The sequence below is a fragment of the Pristis pectinata genome, chromosome 8 (assembly GCF_009764475.1).
Source record: "Pristis pectinata isolate sPriPec2 chromosome 8, sPriPec2.1.pri, whole genome shotgun sequence".
NCBI lineage: Eukaryota > Metazoa > Chordata > Chondrichthyes > Rhinopristiformes > Pristidae > Pristis > Pristis pectinata.
The window spans coordinates 25,078,779-25,103,975 of NC_067412.1; the positions used below are offsets into that span (position 1 = coordinate 25,078,779).

General features: G+C 39.3%; 1 protein-coding gene across 1 annotated transcript in view; it reads right to left on the reverse strand.

The window, feature by feature from the left end:
* gna12a (guanine nucleotide binding protein (G protein) alpha 12a) overlaps nucleotides 1–9,961 on the reverse strand; it is a 71,337-nt gene extending 61,376 nt beyond the window's left edge. Inside the window, 1 exon segment of the mRNA XM_052020889.1 lies at nucleotides 9,523–9,961. Within this exon segment, the coding sequence (XP_051876849.1) occupies nucleotides 9,523–9,795 (273 nt within the window). The 5' untranslated portion in view covers nucleotides 9,796–9,961.
* Nucleotides 9,962–25,197: the final 15,236 nt, after the last annotated feature.

Consider the following 25,197-nt stretch of genomic DNA (forward strand, 5'->3'; position numbering starts at 1 on the left):
ATCTTGGCTTGCAAACAGCAAGACTTGCATGCTCAGAATATTCAATCTTGCTGTAAATCAGGTTATTTATACATGTTCTAGACAAAGCGGCATGCTGGAAATGGTTGCCACCAAGTGAGTGATTAACCCAGCCGAGAATATTGGCTCAAAAGGACCCATGCGACTTCCAAGCTGCACCTTTACAGGAGGTACAATCCCCATAGGAAAATACCATTATAGCCAGTCACACCAGGATTTTTTTTGCAAAGAAAATGTCTCCACAGTAAATATAGTGATGCTGGGGACAAAGGGGTCTTATGTTTTAAAGAACATTGTATTCATATGCAAATAAAATTGTATTGAAATGATTAAAATGTTGAGTAATGCTATAATATTTTTCCTTGGATTGTAAATAACATAATTTGTCCAGAGATAGCAAAAATTAAATACTCGCACTTATAATTATATACCAGACGCTAAATATGAACCAATCTGGTAAGTGTGACATCCATTATTACTGCTTGTGCAAAGTAGAATGACTGAATAACAGTCAAATCATGTTAGGCAACATGCTAATCAACATATTAAATTATTAAGAACGTTAACCTAGATTAATGCACCACAAATAGCAACTCTATACTCTTGTTTGGAAAAATGAAAATAAAACATGTAATGATTTAGAATATAGTATCAGCAGATATTCAACCTAGGTCACATATCACAAAGTCTCAGTGAACACAAAATAACAAATAATTTTTGCTCATATACAATTTACCAGTTATACCTGAAAATTTCAGACTTTAATTGTAGACAACTTCTTGCCATTTGTGTAATTAAAAGGGTCAAAAAAGCTTCAGAATTCTTCAACTTCATAAGTTGGTGTCAGAAATTGAAGTAGATGTTAACAATGTCCATCCTTGCAATGCATATTCTCATTCTTGAGTACTTCACTAAACAGCCTTTTCTGAATTAGCAATCTCCATCAGTTATTGATCAATACTTGGACCAACAACCACATGCCTTCAACCAATTTCAGATTTAATTAGTAAAACTATTTCCTTCAATTGAAGTACTTGGGTTTCACCAAGTAACAGAAGTATTGTCATAGGAGCATTTGAAATTACAATATTCCCTTAAGAGTACAGTAGTCTCAAAAGTAGACACTTAAATGTCAAGCAAAGTACAGCTTGTCATTAGAAATCTGCTGTGTCTCATCTGAAAATACATCATCCACTACGTTTTTAAGAATCTTGACACTAAATAAGGACCTATAAATAATAATGTGCCAATGCCTATGACTGAAAAGAACGCCACCTTTTATTTGAATTAATGTAGTTAAAATCTTATGGGAATATTTTCTTGTTTAAAGTTTGATTATTCAATTATGACCAAAAATATTAATTGCGGAAGGAAACACAATGGTACAGCAAGCTGGGGTTCTAATTTTGAAAACTGTTACATAAATTTCCTTCAAAAGAGCCAAATCTAACATGCTTCATAACCACCCCTTGAAATGCAACAGGAACATGCTCCCTAGACAATGAGAACTCACAATGAATTGGAATGTTATTAAAAACATTCAAAAATTCTTGAAGAAACTTTATCCAAAGGCAAAAGAAAAATGAAACCTCCAGTTCAGGTAGATCGATAATGTATTCCATCAAGGATGCAAAGAAAAGATACAGGAATAAGTGCAAGAATTTTATTAGTCAGACAAATAATATATGATTCCATCCCGACATCAAGCCTGGTCCACCTCCTGCAGATGACAAATAAAATGATGCAAAATCTGAACAAGAAAAAAAGTTACTAATCCTATGGCTGTTTAAAAAACAAGTGAGGAAACCAAATAAATAAATTTCCCTCAATATTGTTTGTGTATTAACTGCCAATGGTTAAGAAGGTAGACCTAATATTTAAAAACATAACATTACTATGGGGGTATCAGTATAGAAAAGGAAGAAAAAGGAATCATCTCTTCCATGAAGTGCAGAGAACTGAAAAACAGATACTCCAAGATAAAAATCTCATGATGCAAAATTATTGGTCTCAGTTATCATGAATTTATCTGTATTACAAATGGAAAAACCAGGAATCCTTTGGTAATGATAAGCCAGCAGCTCTGCAAGGAACCCTCAGCAATTCTCAATGCAAGTGCCAGTAGGTTTGTGACCATGAAAATGTGAAGTTTGGACATACTGGGCAAGTACCACCAATTTCCTGGCTGTCTTTACCGCTGGATTACCCCTGGAAACCAGCAGACCAAGGCTTGCCGGTCTTAACTCATGATCCGCAAGTCCATTAATTTAAATGGAGATCGTAGAGTCACAGGGAAGGTGAATGGACTGGATTGCAAAATCACAGCAGAAAGGATTCTGCAATACAACAATTTCAAAAGTTTCAACTATTGTGGAAACTAAGAAACACAAGTCTATATACAGGTATCCTTTGATTCACAAAAGAGTTGCAAAAAAATGTTCAGTTATGTAAAAATTTGCAAATCTTAAACATCATTTTGTATTAATTGCAGTGTAAAACCTCAGGTTGCATTCTAGAGCTCACAAATTTTAGTCAGTCAAAATAAACATTAAAACAAGCATCTAAAAAGATAAAATATTATGATAAAATCATACATATCATAACTTTCAGGATAATCAAGTGAAACAAACAAGACATCACACCCCACATTCCTCACCACCAACCCCCGCCCGCCACCGAGTTCCTGTTGTCTGTCTTCCACCCCATGCTCTCACTGCCTCTCTTCACTTTCCCCCACCAAAACACACAGCTCTCCTTGCCTCTCCCCTCCAACCCGTCTCTGCACTTCTTCTGCTCCAGATCTAGTCTTCTCTTATGCCCTGCTGTGAACACTTGCAACTCTAAATTCACTCCTCCCCAACACAAACGTTTGAACTGTGATGGGTGCGAATTTTGCCAAGCCAGTGATTCAAAGGTCAGATTGCATCTGAACCCTACTATAGGAATACAAGCAATGGCACTGGTTGAGAAGTTCGAAGATACCCAGAGCTGATCTGCCTCAAATCACCTATTGCAGTGCTTAGTTCTTAATTACTGTGCTTCGTTCTTAATTACTGTGCATTTCGTTGGCCTGTGACCTCGCACCCCGATTTAGAATATAGGGCATTGATGAAACCACATCTGAAGTACCATGCACAGTGTTGGTCTCTTTATTTAAGGATGGATGGAAGCAATTCAGAAAAGATATACTACCCTCAAAGGGCTAAACTTGTATCCTCTGGAGTTAAGAGCAAAAGTGGGGCTCTTGATAGCAAACATCCTTTCTTGATCCACTTTTTGTTGGAGAACCTAGAACTAGGGGTCACTGTCTCCAAATAAATGGCTTCCACATTTAAGACTGATGAGGCAATTTTTTTTTATCCCCCTCAGGAAGATCATGAACTTATCTTATGATCCTTTAAAACCCTTCCTCAACAGCCCTTACAAGTAAAATAGTCTTCAAGGCAAATTCTTGATAAGTAAAGGGGTGCAAAATTACCATGAGTAGGCAAAAATACAGAGGTGAGGTTGCAATCAGATCAGCCATAATCTTACTGAATGGTCTACTCTGCTTTCTAATTTGTGATGGCCTTCCAATGTCATGTGATACTGCTGGGGGGAGGGGGGTGGGATTGAGCTTGGTGGTATGAGACAGAATTATCACTGATGTTCAGATGACAGTGGTGCTGATGAATCTGTTTGATAGAGCTTGCTGTATTGAAGGCCTCCAACTGTTCCTGGATGACTGTTAACAAAGTTTAAGAAAAAGAAAAGTGTCAATGGACACCTGGATTGTTCTACTCTTCATCTGATAAAGCTCCTTCTAGCAAAGCATGGCACTTTCCATCATATGGAAACTTCTAATGCTGTATTCCTTTTCTTTGAAGAAGGCCATCACTGGCAGAATGCCTTGGAAAGCCTATTTGAGAGCATCAGTATCTTTCAGTATATTAGTCAAGTGGATAACAATCTTTGTTGACACAACTGCCTGCAAATTCAATTGCTGCATATTGTTAACAATAGGGATGGTTCATTATAGTGAAAAAGTTTGCAAAGTCAAGGACATATATCCTAAAGGGCAACTGAGTTAAAGTAACTATCTGTGAATCAAGGAACACATGTACTGGGTACATATCTTGGAAGTATGAAAAGGTGGCTTTAAGTATCACAGGTGACTAAATTTACATTTAATCTATCAAGACCCCTAGCTACAAGATAAAAATGCAGAGGTGTCTTGGGAATATCCGCATTACAGATGGCCTACTTGTGCCTTACGATGTATTTTGGGGCTGCTTTACATTACAGCACTCGTGTGGCAGATGCACAAACAGCAAGATCCAAATCTCCATGAAAAGAAGCCAGCCCTAACCTGCATGAAACATGTATGCAAAAAGCTTCCCAACATGAGAAACTGAAGAATTCTACAACATGCTAAACACCCACTTTAACTAGTTTCCAATTCATCTAGGAGCCACTCAGCAACAGTTGCCTGCTTCAGGTGGTTTCTGCAAGCACTGGAATAAACCTGGTCGAAAATAAATGGGAAGCACACAAGGAAAAAGACAAAAAAAAAATGTATACAGAGGGGGATAGGATGGCCAGGGTGGGAGGGACAGCATTATTTCATAATTGATTGGGACAGAAACAATGCACATCATCTTCCTACAGTTTTTAAACTTTTCAGATAATGAAAGGGTCAACTCTAATCTGGTCAAGTTTTGCACAAACATCTTCCAAATCTTTAAGTAATCAAGAGGTCATCTACCTCAAGCAATTGGTCACCAATAACCCATTTCCCAGTGCTTGCATTTGACTAAGACTGTTCAGCTAACGGATGAGACGGTACGTAGAGTTGCTGCCTTGTAGCTCCAGCAACTTTGGTTTAACCCTGACTTCTCATGCTTTCTGCATGACATTTCATGTTCTCCCTGTGACTTCATGGAATTCCCCCAGGTGCTAAATTACCCCTAGTATAGATGAGTGGTGAGAGAGAATGTTCATAGGATTTCTCCAAGAGCCAGTGTTGACTTGACAGCTGATTGACCTACTCCCATGATGTAAGAAATACACAAAATGAGAAAGATGTTTCAGACCACATCACAACCATGGATTCACCAGCCAAGAGCCAGACTACAGGTGAAAGTAAGTACTCTAGGCAGCAAGTTAATTTTTGAACAGTGTGGCATGAACAAAACACTGCAGAGCCTCTAAAGCTCAGAGTCATAACTTAAGCCATGGAAGATGCTTTTAATTATTGGAGAGCATCACAGCCACAGAACATTAGTGCAGGTCTTCAGACATTACTAACCTCCTCTCATACAGTATAGGCATGATAGGCAAGGGTTCAACTCCATAGACACAAATCTTCAAATGCAGTCCATATCAGCATCTGGTAACACCCAGGTTTGGGCAGTCAACTTGTGTCACACAAGCACCAGGTAACAACCACCTCAAACAACAAAGCCCAGCCACTTCTTGATCATCAAATCCCCCAGATCAACAATTTCCTGGTGTCTAAGCTACCCAACTTTGGGGAGTGTGATAGCTAAACCAGAGTGAACTGCCATCACCACCAAATGTATACATGCAGACAATCAAATGGGTCTCTGGCTGATTTTTCACTCCTGAACCCAAGAATATTGGGGGGGGGGGGGGGGGGGGCGGGCGGAATGGAATTCTATCTATGTCCCTCACCTAGATCAGTCAACTCAGAAACCAAATATTCAGCATGAGAAAGAACCTACTAGACATGTCAATAATTTGCATTATTTAATGTTTTTACTGTTTAATGTCATAAGAAGATGCCCAAGAACTAAAATTTAATGGTGTGCCTCATTAAGGGATATATTAGATCAAATGACAAAAAGGTTCTGTCAACAAATATCTTAAAATGCACGAGGAATGTGTTGAAGGGGGAAATTCCAGAACACAACACCAAGAAACAGCCACCAATAGTGAAGCAATGGAAAAGAGAGACAAGTCAGAATTGAGATGGAGAGATGTGGGAGGAATTTAAGACTTGAAGGAGTCAGAGGTAGGGAAAGACCGCAGAGATTCAAAGAACAAGAGTGAGAATTTTTAAAAGGGTCAGCAAGTACAGGGACAATGAAGTTGACATGATGCTAGTTTTTTTAAATTTCAAAAATGAACACACACAAAAAGAAAAACAGTGCAAAAATGTTTTATGTTTTTGGTGTGACTTTATCAATATATTCAGTAGTGTTAAACACCTTTTCTTTTAAACAAAACGTAGCACCTTTGCCACTCATGTGGCCCCCTGGGGTGATACACCATTTGAATGTTTGAGGGGCTTCCCCACCCAACTCAGCCCTCCATGTCCAGGAGTGGAAGGACCCTAGACAGTGGTTGCATTGGCTGCACCAAGCTTCATGCATCCCTCAGCACATACTCCTGCAGCCTGGAATGTGCCAGTCAGCAGCATTCCTTACAGACATCTTGCTATACTGGAAGACCAACAAGCTTCAGGCAGATCAAAGAGTATCTTTCACCAAGTTGATGATCTTCCAGAAGCACTCAAGTCTGTGTGTCCCTAGGAACAGTCTGTAGATCAGAGAATCCTCTGCTTGGGACAAACAGAGACAAGGACCCTTACAGCCTTCTCCACACCCTCTTAGCAAATCCACAGCATGCAAAGAGGTAGGTTACCATCTCCTCCCCACCGCAGCATGCATTGGGGATAGTACATTGACTGTACAGGAAGGATCTGACTGGGAGGGACCCACTCACTGCCAGCCAAGCAAGGTCTTGGTGCTGTTGGTGAATGCTAGTTAGGCTACAGGCAGTCAAGTTTTGGAGATACTCAATGGAAGACACAAGGTCTGAGTCTGGCTCAAAGAACATTCAAATAGTCATATCTCGAGGTAACAAAACACATGAGGTAATAAAATTGACAAAAAACATGATAAGGAAGTTGAAAGTAAGGGGTTTTTAAATAAACACAATGAACAAAAAGTACTCCCTCTGGACTTTCTTCACCTTTTATGAGCAGCCTCAAGAAATCTAAAATTTTGCCTTTGTTCTTGATGCAGCTGTTTGACACAGTAAACAATAGATTATTCTTATGTGGTGACATCTTGCATAAACACAAGATATTTTCACTGAGCAAACCAAAGTTTCTATGCTTTATCTGCTTGTGTACTTACTTCACAGATTATTGAAATATTTTTCCAGCCAGCCTGTGCTTTTATTTAAATCAATAATTGCCACCAATACAAGAAAGGTACATTCCTTGAACTAACCTCACTCTTGGGTCTTTCACATTTGTACATTTTTAGTCTCACCATTTCCTTTTAACTCAAATGGAACTTCCACTTTCCTTTCACACCCAAGTCTTCTACAAAAAGTTTGAGTTCCCTTTCATTATTCTTGCCTTTTTAACAATTAATCTGTCAAACAGTGACACTATTATTGCATCCATAGAAGGTTTTTTACCTTTCACAAACTCTTGGAAAGGTGGAAAGATATTAATCTCTTTAAAAGGTATACACCATAGGAAGAACATCTTGGCCTTGAAAAAGCAAAGGCTAATACCAAGAATCAGGGTCTCTCATTATGTGGAGTCAGTACAGTACTGGGAACCATCTATTTACCCTCTCTGCTCCAAGGATATGTTCATGAAGGATCTTGGAGAAATTGGTTTTCCCAACAGTAGAAAGGATCAGTAACAATCAACTCAGAAAGGCCTCACTCTGTCATTGTGAATAATAAAAATATTTATAAAGAGGCAGCAAATTGCTCAAATTTGGAATGCACTACAAGCACAGCACAAATTGATTCAGAAGCTTTCAAAAGGGAACCCAATAAAAAGTTGAAGGGCATTTTTTTTCTGGGCTTTGGAGAAAGAGAATGGGAGTGGAACCACTGCAGAGGCTCTTTGGAGGGGCAGCAGGGGCACAAATCAGTAAAAACACCCACCTCCTGTGCTGTATCATTGCACCAAGCTCATTTATTTATAACTTCCATAGATTTTGAAAGTTTAATTTCAATCTGTAAACACCAGTTAAAAACAAAAATCACAGAATCCTATGTAGTTTACACATTTTAATCATCCTGTGACAACAAAAAAAAGTGACTCTAGTGCCTGTTCCTCTCAAATTATTTCTTATGCATCCTGAACTGTATATGCTGGTCTTTCCTGTAACTCAAAGATTTGTATCAATAATACCACCAGGATCTCAACAACTTCACTTCCTTCCAAAACAAAATTTAAATATTCAGTCTTGTCATCAAACAACGTAACATTTCTCAATTTACTTTCTTTTCTTACATTTTTTTCATCACTGTTGGCACCTGCCTAATGGAGTATAATCTTTCAGCAAGGTTCCTTAATTCAATAAAAAAAATTGTGGCATTAAATAGTCACTTTAACAAGCAGCAATAAGAAAAAAAGCTGTGCATATTCAAACAGAGGGCTTGTGGATATCAAACACACTACAAGTTTCCAATAAAGATTGAAAATATCATCAAATCATATAAGTAATTCAGTTTTGGTCCTGTATTTTTCTAAAAATAAAACGTGTTCTTTTGATGTCATAAAAATGATTACTGAAGATATAGATTAGAAATTTTCTTACAATGTCAAATTTTTCATAAATGACTTTAGTTGGGATTTACTGTAAGAGTTACATTAGCTAATTTACTAATTAAAAGCAGAAATTTGTAAAAAGGGATACACCCAAATACATCATAAATGCAGAATCCAAAATCTTTTGTTTCTTAAGCATTCAGTTATCTCAAAAGCAGAGGGTCTAAAATTCTAAATGAAGCACTCCTTCCTTTAAAAAGTACATGACTTAAAAAAAATAAGTTTAGCCAAAGCCTTCCAACATCCTAATATACCAGGCCTCTTGAGATGGAGACTTAATTGCCACCCTACAGTATGTATCAAGGAACACACACACATAGTATTTTGTCTACAACTTAAAGTATAACAAACCTGTTATAGTACCAACAGAAGCCTACTGTACATTGAGCGCATTCATCATAGTTTCAGCTGATATTGAGGGAACTTTGTTAAATAAGCAGGGCAAGGTACAGTTTACGATTTTAACTCGGAACACACCCTCGGGAGCAGTATACTTCTACTGGCTGATCATCACAAAGAAAGCAGAGTTAAGATTCCCTTCAGCCGATGACAAAGGAAAACACTGACAAAACCCGCTTTGGAGAGGGGCTAACAGCACTGCTGACTTTAACCAGATTCTTGCAATACATACATACCAGCAAAAAGAAAACATAGACCTACAAACGATGTTTTATTTCGCCCAACTACGTATTAACAGTTTTTTTTAAAGAAAAAGAGGTAATTTGTAACGGGTTTTACGTTTTAAATAGCTAGCTAACAAAAATGAAAGATTTAGAGTCAGAATCAGGTTTATTATCACTGATCGTCTCAATCTTTTCTAATCCAGAGTGTGAAAGAGGTTATTTAAAAAAAAAATCAGTGCTAAATGATAACCAAGAGACCTGGGGCTTGGAATTCCCACGCCCACTCCCAAGATATACCTTAATAACATTCTCGAAGATGGTGTCCCTGAACTCCTCCAGCGCCTTGCTGTCGAAGTCCTTGCCGTGAATGATCCTCATCTGTTTGAGGAAAGTGCTTTTACCGCTCTCGCCGGCGCCCAACAGCAGGATCTTCACCAGCCGCCGCACGTAGCGCCTCTCCCGGGCCAGCAAGGCGTCGATTTCCCGGCTCCTTCTGCGCTGCGCCCGGTCACTCTGGCTCGACTGACAGGCCGGGAAACAAGCGCTCAGGCGCTGGACAAACTCAGCCATCGTCGTCACCGCAGCTGTGCTTCTGCAAAAACCTTTATCGGTTCCCGGTTTGGGACAAATCCAGGCTCAAACGTGAAAAAAACTAACTTTAAAAGGGCGGTTAAAGTGATCAATCCACCTCACGCAAAACCCCACCAACTCTCCATTCATTCACCAACTGACGGACGAAAACTTCACTGGAAGAGGGGAGGATGTTTCTGGCGGCTGCCAACCTGATCGTCCAATTTCAATTATTGATTGGCTATCCTATCTGTCGATCAACGTAGGCGACAATACCCATTCGACAACTGCAACGTCCATCAAATAAATAGGCGGTTCCGTTACCAGCCACCTGAACTTTCTATTGGCTCCTTATGCTCTCAATCACGAGTTCCTCCAAGAAAGGTGGGGCTTAAAGGGGAGTAGAAGCCCCCGTAAGATTGGTCAACTCCACTGTCAACCAAGGCTGAGTCAGTCACTAATTGGATAGCCTACTGCCAATCTTAAAATCTCTGTGTAATTTTAGAACGCATCTATGATTGTGACCGTTAAATTTGTGCTTTGAAGGTTACTTTAAATATTTCAATAACGATTGTTCCTTTGTAGATTCAATAGACGTTCACCAAGAATCTGAGTTAGTCTCCAACCTGGGCCGTGCCACACCCTTCTTGGAGAAGAAGCACCGCCTCAATCACGGTCAATCTCTGGTCTGGAGCCGATTATTTGTCAACGTTCTGGACAGCGCAGCCAATAAACTAATCGCTTAACCCATCAATCAAACAGTAATTCTGCTTTCAATTGGATGTAAAGACCGCCCGGGCATTCAATTGCCTCCTATTTACACGCATCCAGCTTTTGACCTACCACTAAGTGTTTGAGCAGAAATTGTACCTGAAGTCATCCAAATAATGCAAAATTATTCACCTGCACAGTGTTTGGGATTCTTGTCGTTACTCGCGGGAAGACAGAGGGGGCTGTGAATGACTGTCCCAGATTTTATCTTTTTTTTTACATTCCACATTTTAACTGGTTCGTCGCCTCTCCCATGGCTTTCAGGTGAGACTGGAGGTTTATGTCTTAAATAGAGAAACTTGCATTTATATAACGTGTTTATATAAAAAAAACACAGATAGGCACATCGGCGCAGTAGGGGAGGGGTAGCACAGGTGGAGAGAGTGGGACAGATCTTGCTATTCCGAGATCGCTGGTGGGTGCCCCTTTTCCAACATGTTTCTGGGTGCAGTCTTCGGCGGGGAACCCAACTCCACCTTCTCTGAGGTGCCGCCGGAGCAGGGACTGTTATAGTATATAGTCGGTTGTGCTGACGGAGGCGCTTTGACAAACGGTGAAGCCGTGCTACCAGCTGTAGTACCTGCAGACTATTTAGTGTTGCTATTCACTAAGAGCTAGAGCTACTATTGGAAAGACATTTTATTTAAGTCTCTCAACTTAGTCAACAGCAGTGGCTGGTACAACAATATATCAAAAATCATATCATATGGTACACTAAAATTTATATTAACATTACTGCAGTGCGTTTCTGCACACTTTCTCCTTAAACATACATAAAATTATGCCACCAATTTACAGATATAAAATAATACAAGTAATTAATTGTATACACGGTTATAACTTTAACCAAAGATAAAAATTTACAATTTTTTTCGTTTATTGCTGTGATCTCCATTTATTAAGTAGCCACTCCAGGTACTGATACTTCTCCAGAAAGGCTTCATATACAACTTAGTTCACAGCCTGTACCACAATTGTTACCTTAACACTGGCGTCTCCATATCTATGCATACCTACATATACATTGTTAATAATAAACTTCACAGAGGCTAATAACACCAACAACTCCAGTGACTGAATTATTTATTTTGTACAGTATTAGATACCATGAACTCAATCACATTTATTTTGTGGAAAATGCTAGAAATACTCAGCAGTGGCAATGACAATTAGAGGTCTGATGAAGGGTCATCAACATGGACTGTTTAGCATTGTATCTCTCTCCATAGATGTTGTGAGACCTGCTGATTATTTCCAGCAATTTTTTTTATTTCACATTTTCAGCATTGCAATATTTTGCTTTTTTCACAACAATTTTTACTTTGTTTCATAAGGGTTTTTTTTGTTGTTCCTTTGCTTTCACCCCAATATATTGCATCATGACTATGCACTGACTGAGCCTTTCCTCTTTCCTGCTGACTACTTAAAGTTATCTGCTTTAACCTTCCCCTTCTAGAGTGCTTCTAATGTTCACAATTCTGCCATGACTGCTTTCAGTGCATTGTGTCATACGCTGGCTACATAGTTTCTGTGACATCTACCATCAGATCTTTGGAGTTTTTAAACTGCTTTCACATTGCAATGCGATGCTGTCTTAACACATCCAACTCAATCTGCACTTGATGCTTGCTATTCAGTAATTCTGTAAACAACAAATCTTGTGGGCATTTGTTCCTCCTGAAAACTAGATCAGTCTCATCTTTTGTGTTATTCCTTCACTACAACATCTCACACCAAAGCTTTCACCTTCCTTTTTTAATGGATACCTATAATGGTACAGTCATTGTCCTAAAATTCTGGTAAGCTTCTTCTCTCATACTGTCCAAACAGATCATGAGGTCTTCCTTTGAATTGCTTGTGAATATTTGCATTGCTCTGAAAATAATACATCACTGTCCTGATGAGATTCTGGACTCAGATTTATCCAAATGGACTGACCTTCTGTCTAGGATGTCTCTCCCTAGTCTAACTCCCTGGTTTGATCATTACTTTTCTTTGCAGATTTGCTTCTCAATCTTTTGTAACCTCTGCAAACGCTTTAGTAATGGACACATCCTCTCCTACCATGTTGCTGCCACCATTATCAACTTGCAGATATGCAGCCAATTAGAAGTGTCCAGCTCTTGCTGGCAAACACCTGAACAGTCAGCACCACATGTGCTCTCAATATTCTCCTTATGTCACGGAAGGTTAATATTGCCAACTTACATTACAAACACACATCTGCTGATATTACATTCCATTCTTTCTTGCAGTTTTAGCCTAGCCTTTGGTTTTATATTAGTCAAACTTTTCTTGATCTCCTTACTGTTGCATATCTGCACCAGCTCTGAAGAAAGTCTCACATTTAGCTGCCCAGCTTGCTTTTTACATTTACACTTCTCTTCAGATGAATTATCATCCAAGTCCATGTCTAATGGAGCCAGGGTACATCATGAAACATACCTCAATCATTATATCTGTCCTCGTGCAGAGTACAGCCTATATTGATTGCAGCTGATACAGGGTTTCGACCCTAAACATCTATATTTCCTTTCCCTCTACTGCTCAACCTGCTGACTTCCTTCAGCAGTTCATTTGTTGCTCCACATTCTGGCATCTGCAGTATTTTATGTCTTCATACAAAATGTGCTATTCTGTATAAATGGTACCAGTGTGCCGTTTGGGGTATTCTGAGGCCAGGTGGCTCTGATTACATCCATGGTAGGGCTTCCTACCATTTGCACCAATGTAACTTGTAGCATGCCTGCCTTTTAAACTCGCATAACCTACGGGTTTCCCACTGAACCAACTTGTGGTATCCATGTGACTGGGTTACAAAGAAGACCACACTGCGGCTGCCATTTCTGTGGCTTGTTCCCTGCTTACACCTCGGCATCATGCCTGAGTTTCACATTTTTAAGTGCCATCTCTGTGCTGGTAGCTATTCTACACACAACAAACAATTCCACAGCATCCAATCTTAAAAAGTCTGCAAGTTGTACCATTTTCCTTATGTCTTTTGCCTGACCACAGCGCCAGTGACCCGGGTTCAATTTCCGCTGCTGTCTGTAAGGAGTGTGTACGTTCTCCCCATGTCTGCGTGGGTTTCCGCTGGGTGCTCTGGTTTCCTCGCACATTCCAAAGATGTACAGGTTAAGAAGCAGCGGGCATACTATGTTGGCGCCAGAAGCTTGGCGACACTTGCAGGCTGCCCCCCAGAACACTAAGCAAAAGATGCATTTCACTGTGTGTTTTGATGTACATGTGAGTAATAAAGATATCTTATCTTATCCTCTATTTTCTCTGGCACTCCAAAATCTCTTATGGTGCTGAATTAAAATCTCCTTTTGTGGATTTTATGGTGTCTCATCTGTAGCTTGTAGTGCAAATATTTCACGTTTGTCCAACCCTACTACTGGCAATGGTATAGCTTTGGCAGGTCAGGCACACCTGATGAAAGGTCATCAACTTGAAATGTTAACTCTGTTACACTCTCCACAGATCTTACCTGACTGCTGACTATTTTAACATTGTTTTATTTTTATTTCAGATTTCCAGCTTTTGGTTTTTCATCTTCTTTTCACATGTGGCTGCATTGCTTTGCTCTGCATTTTCCCTCCAGGATGCCATCAATATTATTGTAACATTTATACTCATTTCATATACAGGCAAATGGCTGAGTCATATATTTCAAGCTTACCAACATACCCACCTTGCTTGCCATTGTCACTGCTCTACTTGCTCATCTTCACAATCGATTATTGCCTTACTCGATTACTCTTTCCTCATCAGCAACATCCTAAATCCCATTGCCAATGTAGTGTCTGTAGGGTCTTTGCTGCTTCTGTTTATCAATACAAATAAAAGATAAGGCTACCAACAGAACATTCTTTATTGAAGTCAGTCTGTCAAGTCACAACAAATAGCAGTAGCTTGTACAATGATGTATTAAGAGTCAAACTACATGGTACACACAATTCTAAGAGGTGAATAAACATTCATTTACCTCTTTGACTGTGAAGGCTGTCAATGTTAATGATTATTTGTGAAACATCTTTGAAAACAGAGTAGGTTTGACTCTAAGGAGTCCTTCAGCATGCAACGCAGATGTCTCAGGGCCAGTGCTCTGCTAAGTTAAAGGCTTAGCATACATTCACAAGTTGCCCAGTTGTAGGCTCATCTACTGAGAGATCTGGGTGGTTCAGCCCTTTAAAATGAATCCTATATGTAAAAGATCCTATGACACTATCTTGAAGAAAAGTAGGGGAGTAATCCCTGAAGTCCCATCCAATATTTATCCCTCAATCATCGCTGAAACAGATTGTCCAGTTGTTATTACATTGGGAGAATGATGTGCACAAATTGAGTGCTGAGTTTCCTATATTGCAGCAATGACTACATTACAAAAATATTTAATTGTAGAAAGCTGGTTTGAGACATTCTGATAGGGATGTGACAAGTAGTTGTGTGGAAAGCTTAAGTGGACTATTAGGTCTCTTCTATAATTGTTCATATGCTCATAAGTCAATAATATGCTCAACAGCTGCCACTTTTTCTCTTGAACTACAACTTGTGCTTATTTCCTGAGCTGAATTAAAGAAGAATATCAACCCAAATTACATCACGCATAGAAATTCTGATTGGAGCGTTACCATCATAATTAATCAGAGGGTGTGGAAGACAGATGAGTTTTAATGAGAGTTGATTAATATTGATGATGTTTTCTGTTATTCCAATTTTAGGATTGGGTAGTAAAATTAGACAAAACTAACCTTGAACAAATTTGCATGCTTGTCTGGGTGAAAATAAAACAAAGACAGAAGAGGTTCCACTGAAAGAATGAGCAGCTTGATTCCAATTTATAAAGCAGAACCATCAATGTAATAATCTCTGGATTGCTACCTGAGCCATGTGCAAATTTGGAAAGGATAAATAAAATTATTGGGTAAAACCATAACACTGAGGACACTGATCAAAGTAGTTCTTAGGTCCCAAACAATAGTAACAATAGCATAATATAAATCGAGAAATTAGAGGTACATGTAACAAGGGTAATACAAATCTTGGCTTCTTTATTCTACATGAGCAATAATAGCATGAAAGATGAATTCATTGAATATATATTTCTAGGTCATCATGTTGAGGAACCAACACAGGACAGGCTATTTTAAATCTGGTGTTGCTTAATGAGAAAGTGTAAATTGATGATCTGGTAATTAAGTGGCTTCAAGAGAACAGCAGTCACAATATGATAAAGTATAATATAAAAATTAAATCACTTCTAATTCAATCTGAAGTTTGAACTAAAGGGTATTGACTCGAAGAAAGCAAACGTCAAAAGCTTGAAGTGTAAATTGGCCATGGTAGATTGGGAAACTACATTAAAAAGTATGATAGTAAACAATCAATGGACAACATTTAAAGTTAACATGTAAATTTCATCACTTTAAGGCAAAAAAAATCCACTAGGAAAAGTTCTCTAGCCATGGCCATCAAAAGAAATTAAAGATAGTATTGATCAAAGGAGAAGGTGCATAATGATGAGAAAAAAAGCAGCAATTGTGATCATTGTGAACATTTCAGGTATTTTCAGATATTCAAAGGAGGACCAAGGCATTGACAATGAAAGGGAAAGTAGAATACAAAAGTAGGCTAGAGAGAAACATAAAAACAGATTGTAAGAGCTTCTATAGATGTGTGAAAAGGAAATGATTAGCTAAATTAATATGGGTTTTTTACACATTGAAACATGGGAGATTATACTGGGGAATACGGAAATGCAAGAGAAATTAAACAGATGTTTTGTTCACGAAATAAGACACAGTATATCTCCTGGAAATAGCACAGAACTACAGGTCTAGAGTGATTTTCTTTTATTCATTTTCAGCCTCTGGGCATTGCTGGCTAGGCCAGCATTTATTTTTATATCTAATTGCCCTTGAGAAGCTGATGGTAATCCGTCGTCTTAAACCATTGAGGTCCTTCTAGTGAGTATACTCCTAGAGTGCTTTTGAGTAAGGAGTTCCAGGTTTAGACCCAGCAGGGATGAAGGGCCTGCAATATATTTGCTATATGATGAGGATGCAAACCTGCAATTGGTGGTGTGTTATGCACCTGCTGTCCTTGTCCTTCCTGGTGGACAGAGAGAGTGATTTGGATGACGCTGTGGGAGCGGCCTCAGTGAGTAACTGCAGAGTATATTGTAAATGGTACTGCAGCCACTGTTTGGTGGTGGTGGAGGGAATGTATATTTAGCAAGGTTGATGGGATGCTTTGTCCTGGATAGTGTTGAGCTTCTTGAGAGTAGTTGGAGCTGCATTCATCCAGGCAAGTGAAAAGTGTTCCATTCTCCTGACTTGTGCCTTGTAGATGGTGGAAAAGCCTTGGAGTGTGAAGAAGATAAGTTACTCACTGCAGAACTCTGAGCTTCTGACCGGCTCTTGTAGAAATAAACATTGTTATCATCAGCTGAAATCTCTGCTTCTGAATTTATGATGAAAAGGTCATTGATGAAGCAGCTGAAGATGGTTGGGCATAGGGCACTGTTCTGAGGAACTCCTGCAGTGATGTCCTGGGGATTGGATGGTTGACCATAGAACTCCAACTAAAAACATCAAATATAACCTCACTATTTAAGAAAGGTAGGAGAGAGAAAACATGGAACTGAATAGAATTGATTTTTTAAAAAGACCAGTGATTCAAACACCATTAAATAACTAATGAATCAGTAAGAACTAGTTTCGAACTGCTTTCATTGAATGACTATGGAACAAATTTGTGTTTAAGTAGTCTCTTTCACAATGTCAGAATGTTTTAAAATGCTTTACAGACAATAATGTACTTTTGAAGGGTAATCACTGTAATAATGTTTCAGTCCGAAGGAACAATGCAGTAAATTTGAGTTTCAGCCACGTCCTACAAGTGCCAATAAGATGATTTATTTTAGTGATTCTTGATTCTGAGAAGAGTTCTGATCTCATAACCGTGCCTTAGGGAACTCTTTATAAATCTTTATAAACTCACCTTACTATGCTTGGTAAGGTACAGTACTAGGCACCTTACTAGTACCTTACTAGGCGCGGTAGTGTAGCGGTTAGTGTAACGCTTTACAGTGCCAGCAACCCGGGTTCAATTCCGGCCACTGTCTGTAAGGAGTTTGTACGTTCTCCCCGTGTCTGCGTGGGTTTCCTCCGGGTGCTCCAGTTTCCTCCCACGTTTCAAGGACGTACAGGTTAGGAAGTTGTGGGCATGCTATGTTGGCGCCAGAAGCATGGTGACATTTGCAGGCTGCCCCCAGAACACTGTTGCAGAAGATGCATTTCACTGTGTGTTTCAATGTATATGTGACTAATAAAGATATCTTGTCTTAGTTCATCTACTGCTGAAGCTCTCATCCACAGCTTTGTTATCTTCTGATCTGACTGTTTCAAAGTATGTCTGGCCAATCCTCTCATAGTCTACCTCGCTGAAAAAGAGTTATCCAAAATGTTTAGATATTAAGGAAATCAAAGGGTATAGGTTCAGTGTAGGACAGTGGCACTGAGGTAAAAGATCACTCCTGATATTACTGAATGACAGAGCGGGTATGAGGGGTCATATGGCCTATCCCTTCTATTTCTTATTGAAGTTTTGTGTTCTAACTCACACTAAGCCCCATTAACATATCATCATGATCAATTTTGTCTTTTACTCAATGCAATATCTTTATCTTAAGTTTCTCATCCTTAATTTCAAATTGACAGCCAAGCCTTCAGCTGTTGATAACCTAAGCTCTGGAATCTCCTTCCTAAACCACTCCAGTTCTCTTTCCTCCTTTGAGACACTTCTTAAAACCTACCTTGTAAACCAAGCTTTTGGCCAACTGCCTTCATATCCCCCTTTGTGGCACGCTGTAAAATTTTGTTTGATGATGCCTCTGAGAAGTTTCATGTGACCTTTTGCTGCATTAAAGGTTCTTTATATGTACAAGTTGTTTCTCCAGAGAACTGCAATTTTTTTAAAATTATGTACCCAGTTGCCTTCTGCATGGCCCATTCAGGCTGTACTTTCCTGATGATGACTCATTGATTAACTTCCTATGTCATCTTTGCCAAATAATTTCTGTCAACATGTTTTGATTACTAAGCCCCTTTCAGGTGGAGACAGTTTGTTTTTAACCATTCCACCAAAACCCCTCATGTTCTATTATTCCTTTGACAACTAAAGATGCATTGTGCAATATATTTGCCCACTGAAATGAGATTCCATTGACATCAGTGGAATCAAATTTTGTAAATGAAGTATTATATCACTGTTATACAAGAGATAGCCTTTGATCTTAAGATTTTGATCTTTGCATTTACTCTTCCCCATTATTAGTATTTTACTGATCTTTAATGTTAGTTGCATGATGAGGATCAATTTCCTCAGAAAAGTTTGTTACCTACTTCTGTTCCAAATCCAGTAGCATTGGATGTCAAAAGGTTTGAATTACTCCTGCAGTGGAATCTCCATTCCCTATTATGGTGGAAACTTGTTGTAATTTAGTTAACCCACATTTTGTCGGTAGTTCAATAATAGCATGCATTTATTGTCAATCTGAATTCCAATACAATTCACTGGTAATTATCAAGCAAAATTTGAATAGCCCAATCAGAGGTATTGATATAGGAGACCAAAAGCTTGGTCAAAGTTGTAAGTTTTAAGACGCCTCAAAGAAGAAGAATGAGAATGTTACATGTTTGGGGTGGTGTATTTCCAGAGCTCAGGGCCTAGTTAGTTGGAGGCATGGCCACTAGGGTTGTGATGTGGGGGTGCAGGCAGTGAGGGGATTACAGAGACACGGAGAGCTAAAGTCAAGAAGTATTTTGAAAAAAAAGATGAGAGTTTTTAAAAAAAAAATATGTATTGTCAGACTGGTAAACAAGGTAGAGCAATATCTCAGTTTGGAAATAAAGTGATTATAAACAAGTTCAGCTGATTTTAATCTTTCTTTGAGTTTCTTTCTCTGAGTCTGACAGAAAGAATTGGGTATCAATGTCCTGTGCCATAAGGCATCTTGCACAGCCTTTCCTCTGAAGGTAATTCTGGTGGATAATTGGAGGTGTTCATCTGACTTTCCAGACATTGAAGAGACCTAGTTATCCAGCAGAAAAGGTAAACTTTTCTCAGATCACATATGAATGAGACTGAAGCATAAGTCAGTAAATAATGGTTAGCAGAACAATTCAGTTTAGGCATATTTTAGATCATGGAGATTATTTAGCTTAGCCATGCTTGAAACTTAGTAGATAACAAAACTGCTACCCTAATTTTCCAGGTCATATAGGTTTAAGGTGCTGGAGAGTAGATATAGAGGAGACGTCAGGGGTAAGTTTTTTACTCAGAGTGGTAAGTGCTTGCAATAGGCTGCCAGAAACAGTGGTGGAGGCTGATACGATAAGGGTCTTTCAAGAGACTGTTAGATAGGTATAGGGAGCTGAGTAAAATAGAGGGCTATGGGTAAGCCTAGTAATTTCTAGGGTAGGGACATGTTCGGCACAGCTTTGTGGGCCGAAGGGCCTGAATTGTGCTGTAATTGTTCTATGTTCTATTTCAACATTTCAGAGTCCAGTCGTGACATCATTTGCATATATGAGATTCTTATTTTTAAATGTACCAAACATGGCAGTAAAGTGAAAAGGCAACAATAAGATAAAGCAGAACAAGACTTTTCTTATTATTCATCCTGGGTTTCAATTACTTTTCAAATAACGTATGAAATTTAAACCACTTTCATGTAGTTGGAGTGTGAAAACATATTCTGTTGATAGCTTTATTATCTGTTATTTGCCTTTGCAAGCAGCAACACAGAAGAGTATTTCAACACTACCAGATTCAATATCAGAAAATTATCCCTTGTAATGAGTTATTTTGGTGGTCTGTGACCATTATCATACCTGGATGAGTAATATTTCAGCAATAAACTAACCAAGTTTATATAACTTCTCTGATGTTACATTTTTCCATAAAATTGCTTTACACAGGTAATTGAAAGAGACTTTGAGGTGTGTGTGCATGATCAAACTAACGAGGGTTAGGAATCTGACAATGATTCAGTGGCTCCCAAGTACCCTCCCTGCACACCAGAACTGTCAGAGGTAATTTAATCATAAATTTTTTGCTTCAATATAAAGATTTTACTAAATGTACCGATTTTAGTAAATGAACATGTCGTGATAACAGTTAATTGAATTCTGAGAAATGTCTTCTGTTCATTCTGAAGTGGATTGTTTTTCATAACAAATGTAGTGAAGTAAACTCATTACAAATTTTGTGTTTACTATCTTTAACTGCAAAAAAAAATACACCAGACTTCATCAGAGCTTTAGCCTAGGACTAAAGAACTGAATTCCATAGGTAGCATGGCAGCATTTGACCAAGTGTGGCATAGATGAGCTCTGATGAATCTAAAGTCAATAGGCATCAAGGGGAATACACTGCAGCGTTGGGTTATAACTTGCACAAAGGTAGACGGTTGTATTTGTTGGAGGTCAATCATCCTAATCCCAGGACGTGGCTGCAGGAGTTCCTCAGGACAGTATCCTAGACCCATATATCTTTATCATTCCATCTTTCATTCCCTCAAGGTCAGAAGTAGGGACGTTCACTGATGATTGTTCAATGTTCTCAACCTTTCACAACTTCTCAGCAAGTGAAGCAGTCTAGACAGGATGGAGCAAGACCTAGATAACATTCTAATCATTGGCTGTTATGTGTCAAGTAAAATTCTTGTCATGAAAGTCCTAGTTAATGGCCGCTTCCAACGAGAGATCCATACCATCTACCCTTGATATTCATTAGCATTGCCCAGTCAATCACCATCAATGTTCTTGGGGATCACCATTGATTAGAAACTCAACAACATAAAAATGGTGGCTACAAATGTATGTCAAAGGCTGAGTGTCCTGCAGCAAGTAACTCGCCTCCTGATACATCAAAACTGTTCTACTACCTAAAGCCACCTGCTAACAGCTATTTTCCACTTCTTCGGATGAAGACAACTCCAAACGTGTTCAGTAAGCCTGACATCATACAGGACCAAGCAGCACAGTTGCTTAGGACCCTCTCCCATTCCTTCTATCACCAGCACATCGTGGCTGCTACGTATTCCATCTATAAATTGTATTGCAATTATTTGTCGAAGAGACTCTGACAGCATCTCTCAAACCTGCAATATCTAACACCAGAGAGAACAAGGATTATGGAAACACCACCACCTGCAGGTTCTCCTTCAAGGCTCACACCATCCTGGCTTGGAAATATAATGCTGTTCTTCAGCTTTGTTGACTTTAATTCCTAGAATTTACTACCTAACATCATTGTGGGATTACTTTCACTTCCAGAAAAATGAATAGAAAAAAAGTGCATTTACATCATATCTTAAGATAATAACAAAACAGACTTAACAGGAACATTACTAGTGTTGGTCAATGTAGCATGATTACGACATTCAGTCTGGAGGTAAACGCGTGAACTGAAATATTCCGAGGTTGTTTCTGTAATGATGTTTAAACATTATTCATTCCTTTTCAAGGTGCACTGCTCTTGAATCATAATGAGATTTCAAATACCTTTCTTTCACTCTTTCATCTTTGAGTTGCCGCTCGGGTTTCTTTTTACCTGCTTTTCCTCAAAGTAAAACTGCTCCATACATATGCTTTTATTTCATTGCAATCACACACTAAAAGTTTTCTTTATCTTTCTCATTCTTGATGGATGATGGAATAAATGGTTGTGTGGCTAAGTTTGCGGATGACACCAAGATAAGTGGAGGAGTAGGGAGCATAGAGGAAATAGAAAGAATGCAGAGGGACCTAGACAGTTTAGGAGAATGGGCAAGGAAATGGCAGATGAGATTCAATGTTGAGAAATGTGCAGTTGTACACTTTGGAAGTAGAAATAAACGGGTAGATTATTATCTAGAAGGAGAGAAGATTGATAGTGCGGTAGTACAAAGGGACTTGGGGGTACTCATACAAGATACCTTAAAAGTTAACCACCAGGTTGGATCGGTGGTTAAGAAAGCGAATGCTATGTTGGCATTCATCTCGAGAGGTATAGTGTATAAAAGTAAGGAAGTGTTGATGAGGCTCTACGGGGCGCTAGTGAGGCCTCATTTGGAATACTGTGCGCAGTTTTGGGCCCCGCATCTTAGGAAGGATGTGCTGAAGTTGGAGAGGGTTCAGAGGAGATTTACGAGAATGATTCCAGGAATGAAAGGGCTTAAGTATGATGAGCGTTTGTCGGCTCTTGGACTGTACTCGCTGGAGTACAGAAGGATGAGAGGGGACCTCATAGCGACATTTAAAATGTTGACAGGTAAGGATAGAGTAGATGTGGCTAGGCTGTTTCCCTTGGTGGGCGTGTCCAGGACCAGAGGGCACAATCTTAGAATTAGAGGGTACAGTTTCAAGACAGAGATGAGGAGAAGTTTCTTTACCCAGAGGGTGGTGAAATTGTGGAACTCCTTGCCACGCACAGCAGTGGAGGCCAGATCAGTGGGGGTATTCAAGGAGGAGATAGACAGATATCTAAATAGTCAGGGTATCAAGGGATATGGGGATAAGGCTGGCAAATGGGATTAGAATAGTTTTTTTTTCTCTCTCTTTTTTCCCACCCCATTTCTTTTTCCCTTTTCCTTGGAGCAGACTCGATGGGCCGAATGGCCTGCTTCTGCTCCCTTATCTTGTGATCTTGTGATTATTCCTCAGAAGTGCCATTTTGAGTTGGTTGGCAGTGAATTTGTTTCGAAGTCGGAAGTTGTGGTTTAATGACTACTCCAGGATTTGAGCCTGCAATCCAGCTTTTCAGTACATTACTGAGGAATAGATTTGTTGCCAGCTGTGTGATCTATAACGTTGTTCCAGAACAGGAAAGGCTGTTAAACTCCAATGCAAATTTTGCTTTTGGCATGGTCACTAATGAATATCATTTCTTTCACCATTAAACATGCACACACTTCTTTCCTCTGGCATCTCCACTGTTGAGAATCTCAAGCAGTTTGAGATTGAAGGCTGGGGTCATTAGTTGAGAGAGGCCTGTGGATGGGGAAGGTCAGGAGCATCAGTGCTTTGTTAGAAGTGGGGTCAGTTAGTACTTCTGGGGCTGGGTCGGTGCATTGGGATGGGAGTTTGTGTGATCATCCAAGTGTATGATAAGTGATATAATTGACTTGTTAGAGATGGGGGTGGGCCTTGGGATCAGTTGTGGGCTCAGGTCAGTTTCTGGGTATCCTGAACGAGACTGGCATCAAGGGGTAGGGTTGGGAAGGAGTAGTAAGTAGAAAAGTTAAAGGAGATATTCTTACAGTTTGATCAGTGTGCCAGAATCCATGGGACCATACCTGAGAAGGTAGGTCCCTTTTCATTTAAATTGAAACTTTGCCCCCTAATTTGCTTCAGTACCATGTTTAGTGTCCTGGCAATTTTTAATAACAATAACTAATTCAACCCAACAATTCTTGGGAATGTCAAGGCACAGTTATTTGACTTCAATGTCGCAATGTAGTATTGTCCTCAATTTATTCAGTTACACGTGCATGAAGTTTAATTTTGCCTTGCTGTACAATACTATTTGACGTGTCCTTTTCATGCTCTGCATATGGGTGTAATAGAATATTTTAATATTAATGTTCAGAGGGAATGTCTTCACACCACAGATTTGCATCTTACACTGAGGGCTTTTTGTTAAATCAGCAAGTGAGTGATTAACATGCCACTCTTTCCATCACTAACCATCTCAGCAATGCCAGGCCTCCATACAGACTGTAGGTAGGGACAGTCCTGTAAACAGTGAAGCAGTATGCCAGGCAAAGGAGCCCAAACCCCAAAATTTGCATCTCATAAAATGTGATTGTTGTGTGGATTTATTTGAGCTTCTGTTGTAACAATTATGCAGCTGGCACTGGCCTGCTTTGATTTACATCTTCGTTCCAGAATGTACTGGATATTGCAGCTGGTAGTTGTCAAATGAAAGGTCTCTTGGGATCTTGGAAAATTCTATAATGTGCCAAGTCTTTGGAGGACATAGATTGTGAAATAACTCTGTGGCAAACTTTCAGATAAAAGAATAACTTTACAGTAAATTGGTTACATTTTTTTTAAAGGAAGCCATTTTTATCTTCTCTTTCCCTTTCTTGTCAGTCTGCCTACATCAATCTGTAAAGGATGGTCTGACATTGTTTCCTGTGAGACATGGTCAAGAGCTGCTTTCCACTTGGTTTCCTGTGTCTGAAGGGGCTATTCTTGGGAAATCATTGTGTGGGAAGTCATTGTGTGGGAAGTCATGAATTCTCATCCTTGTCCTGACTCTTCTGCAGAAGAATTGTAGAAGTGCTTGATTACTATGTTGGCTGCTGACTACGTATTGTTAGCAGCCTTTGTGAAGCAATGGAAGTCTTATTCCAGTGCTTCTGACTGAAAACAAACTTTTGTATTGAATGGCCTTAAACCATTGCGTGGAGTTGCAGAATGAGGTGACCGGGGGGTGGGGGGGGGGGCGTTGCTAAGGGGGGAGGAGGTGGTAGGTAGGTACATAAAACAGACACTACCCATCTTCTTCAGCCATAGGGTAGAATGAACTGCCAACTCACTCACATAGGAAGAGAATTTGGTTGCCCAATAATCCCCT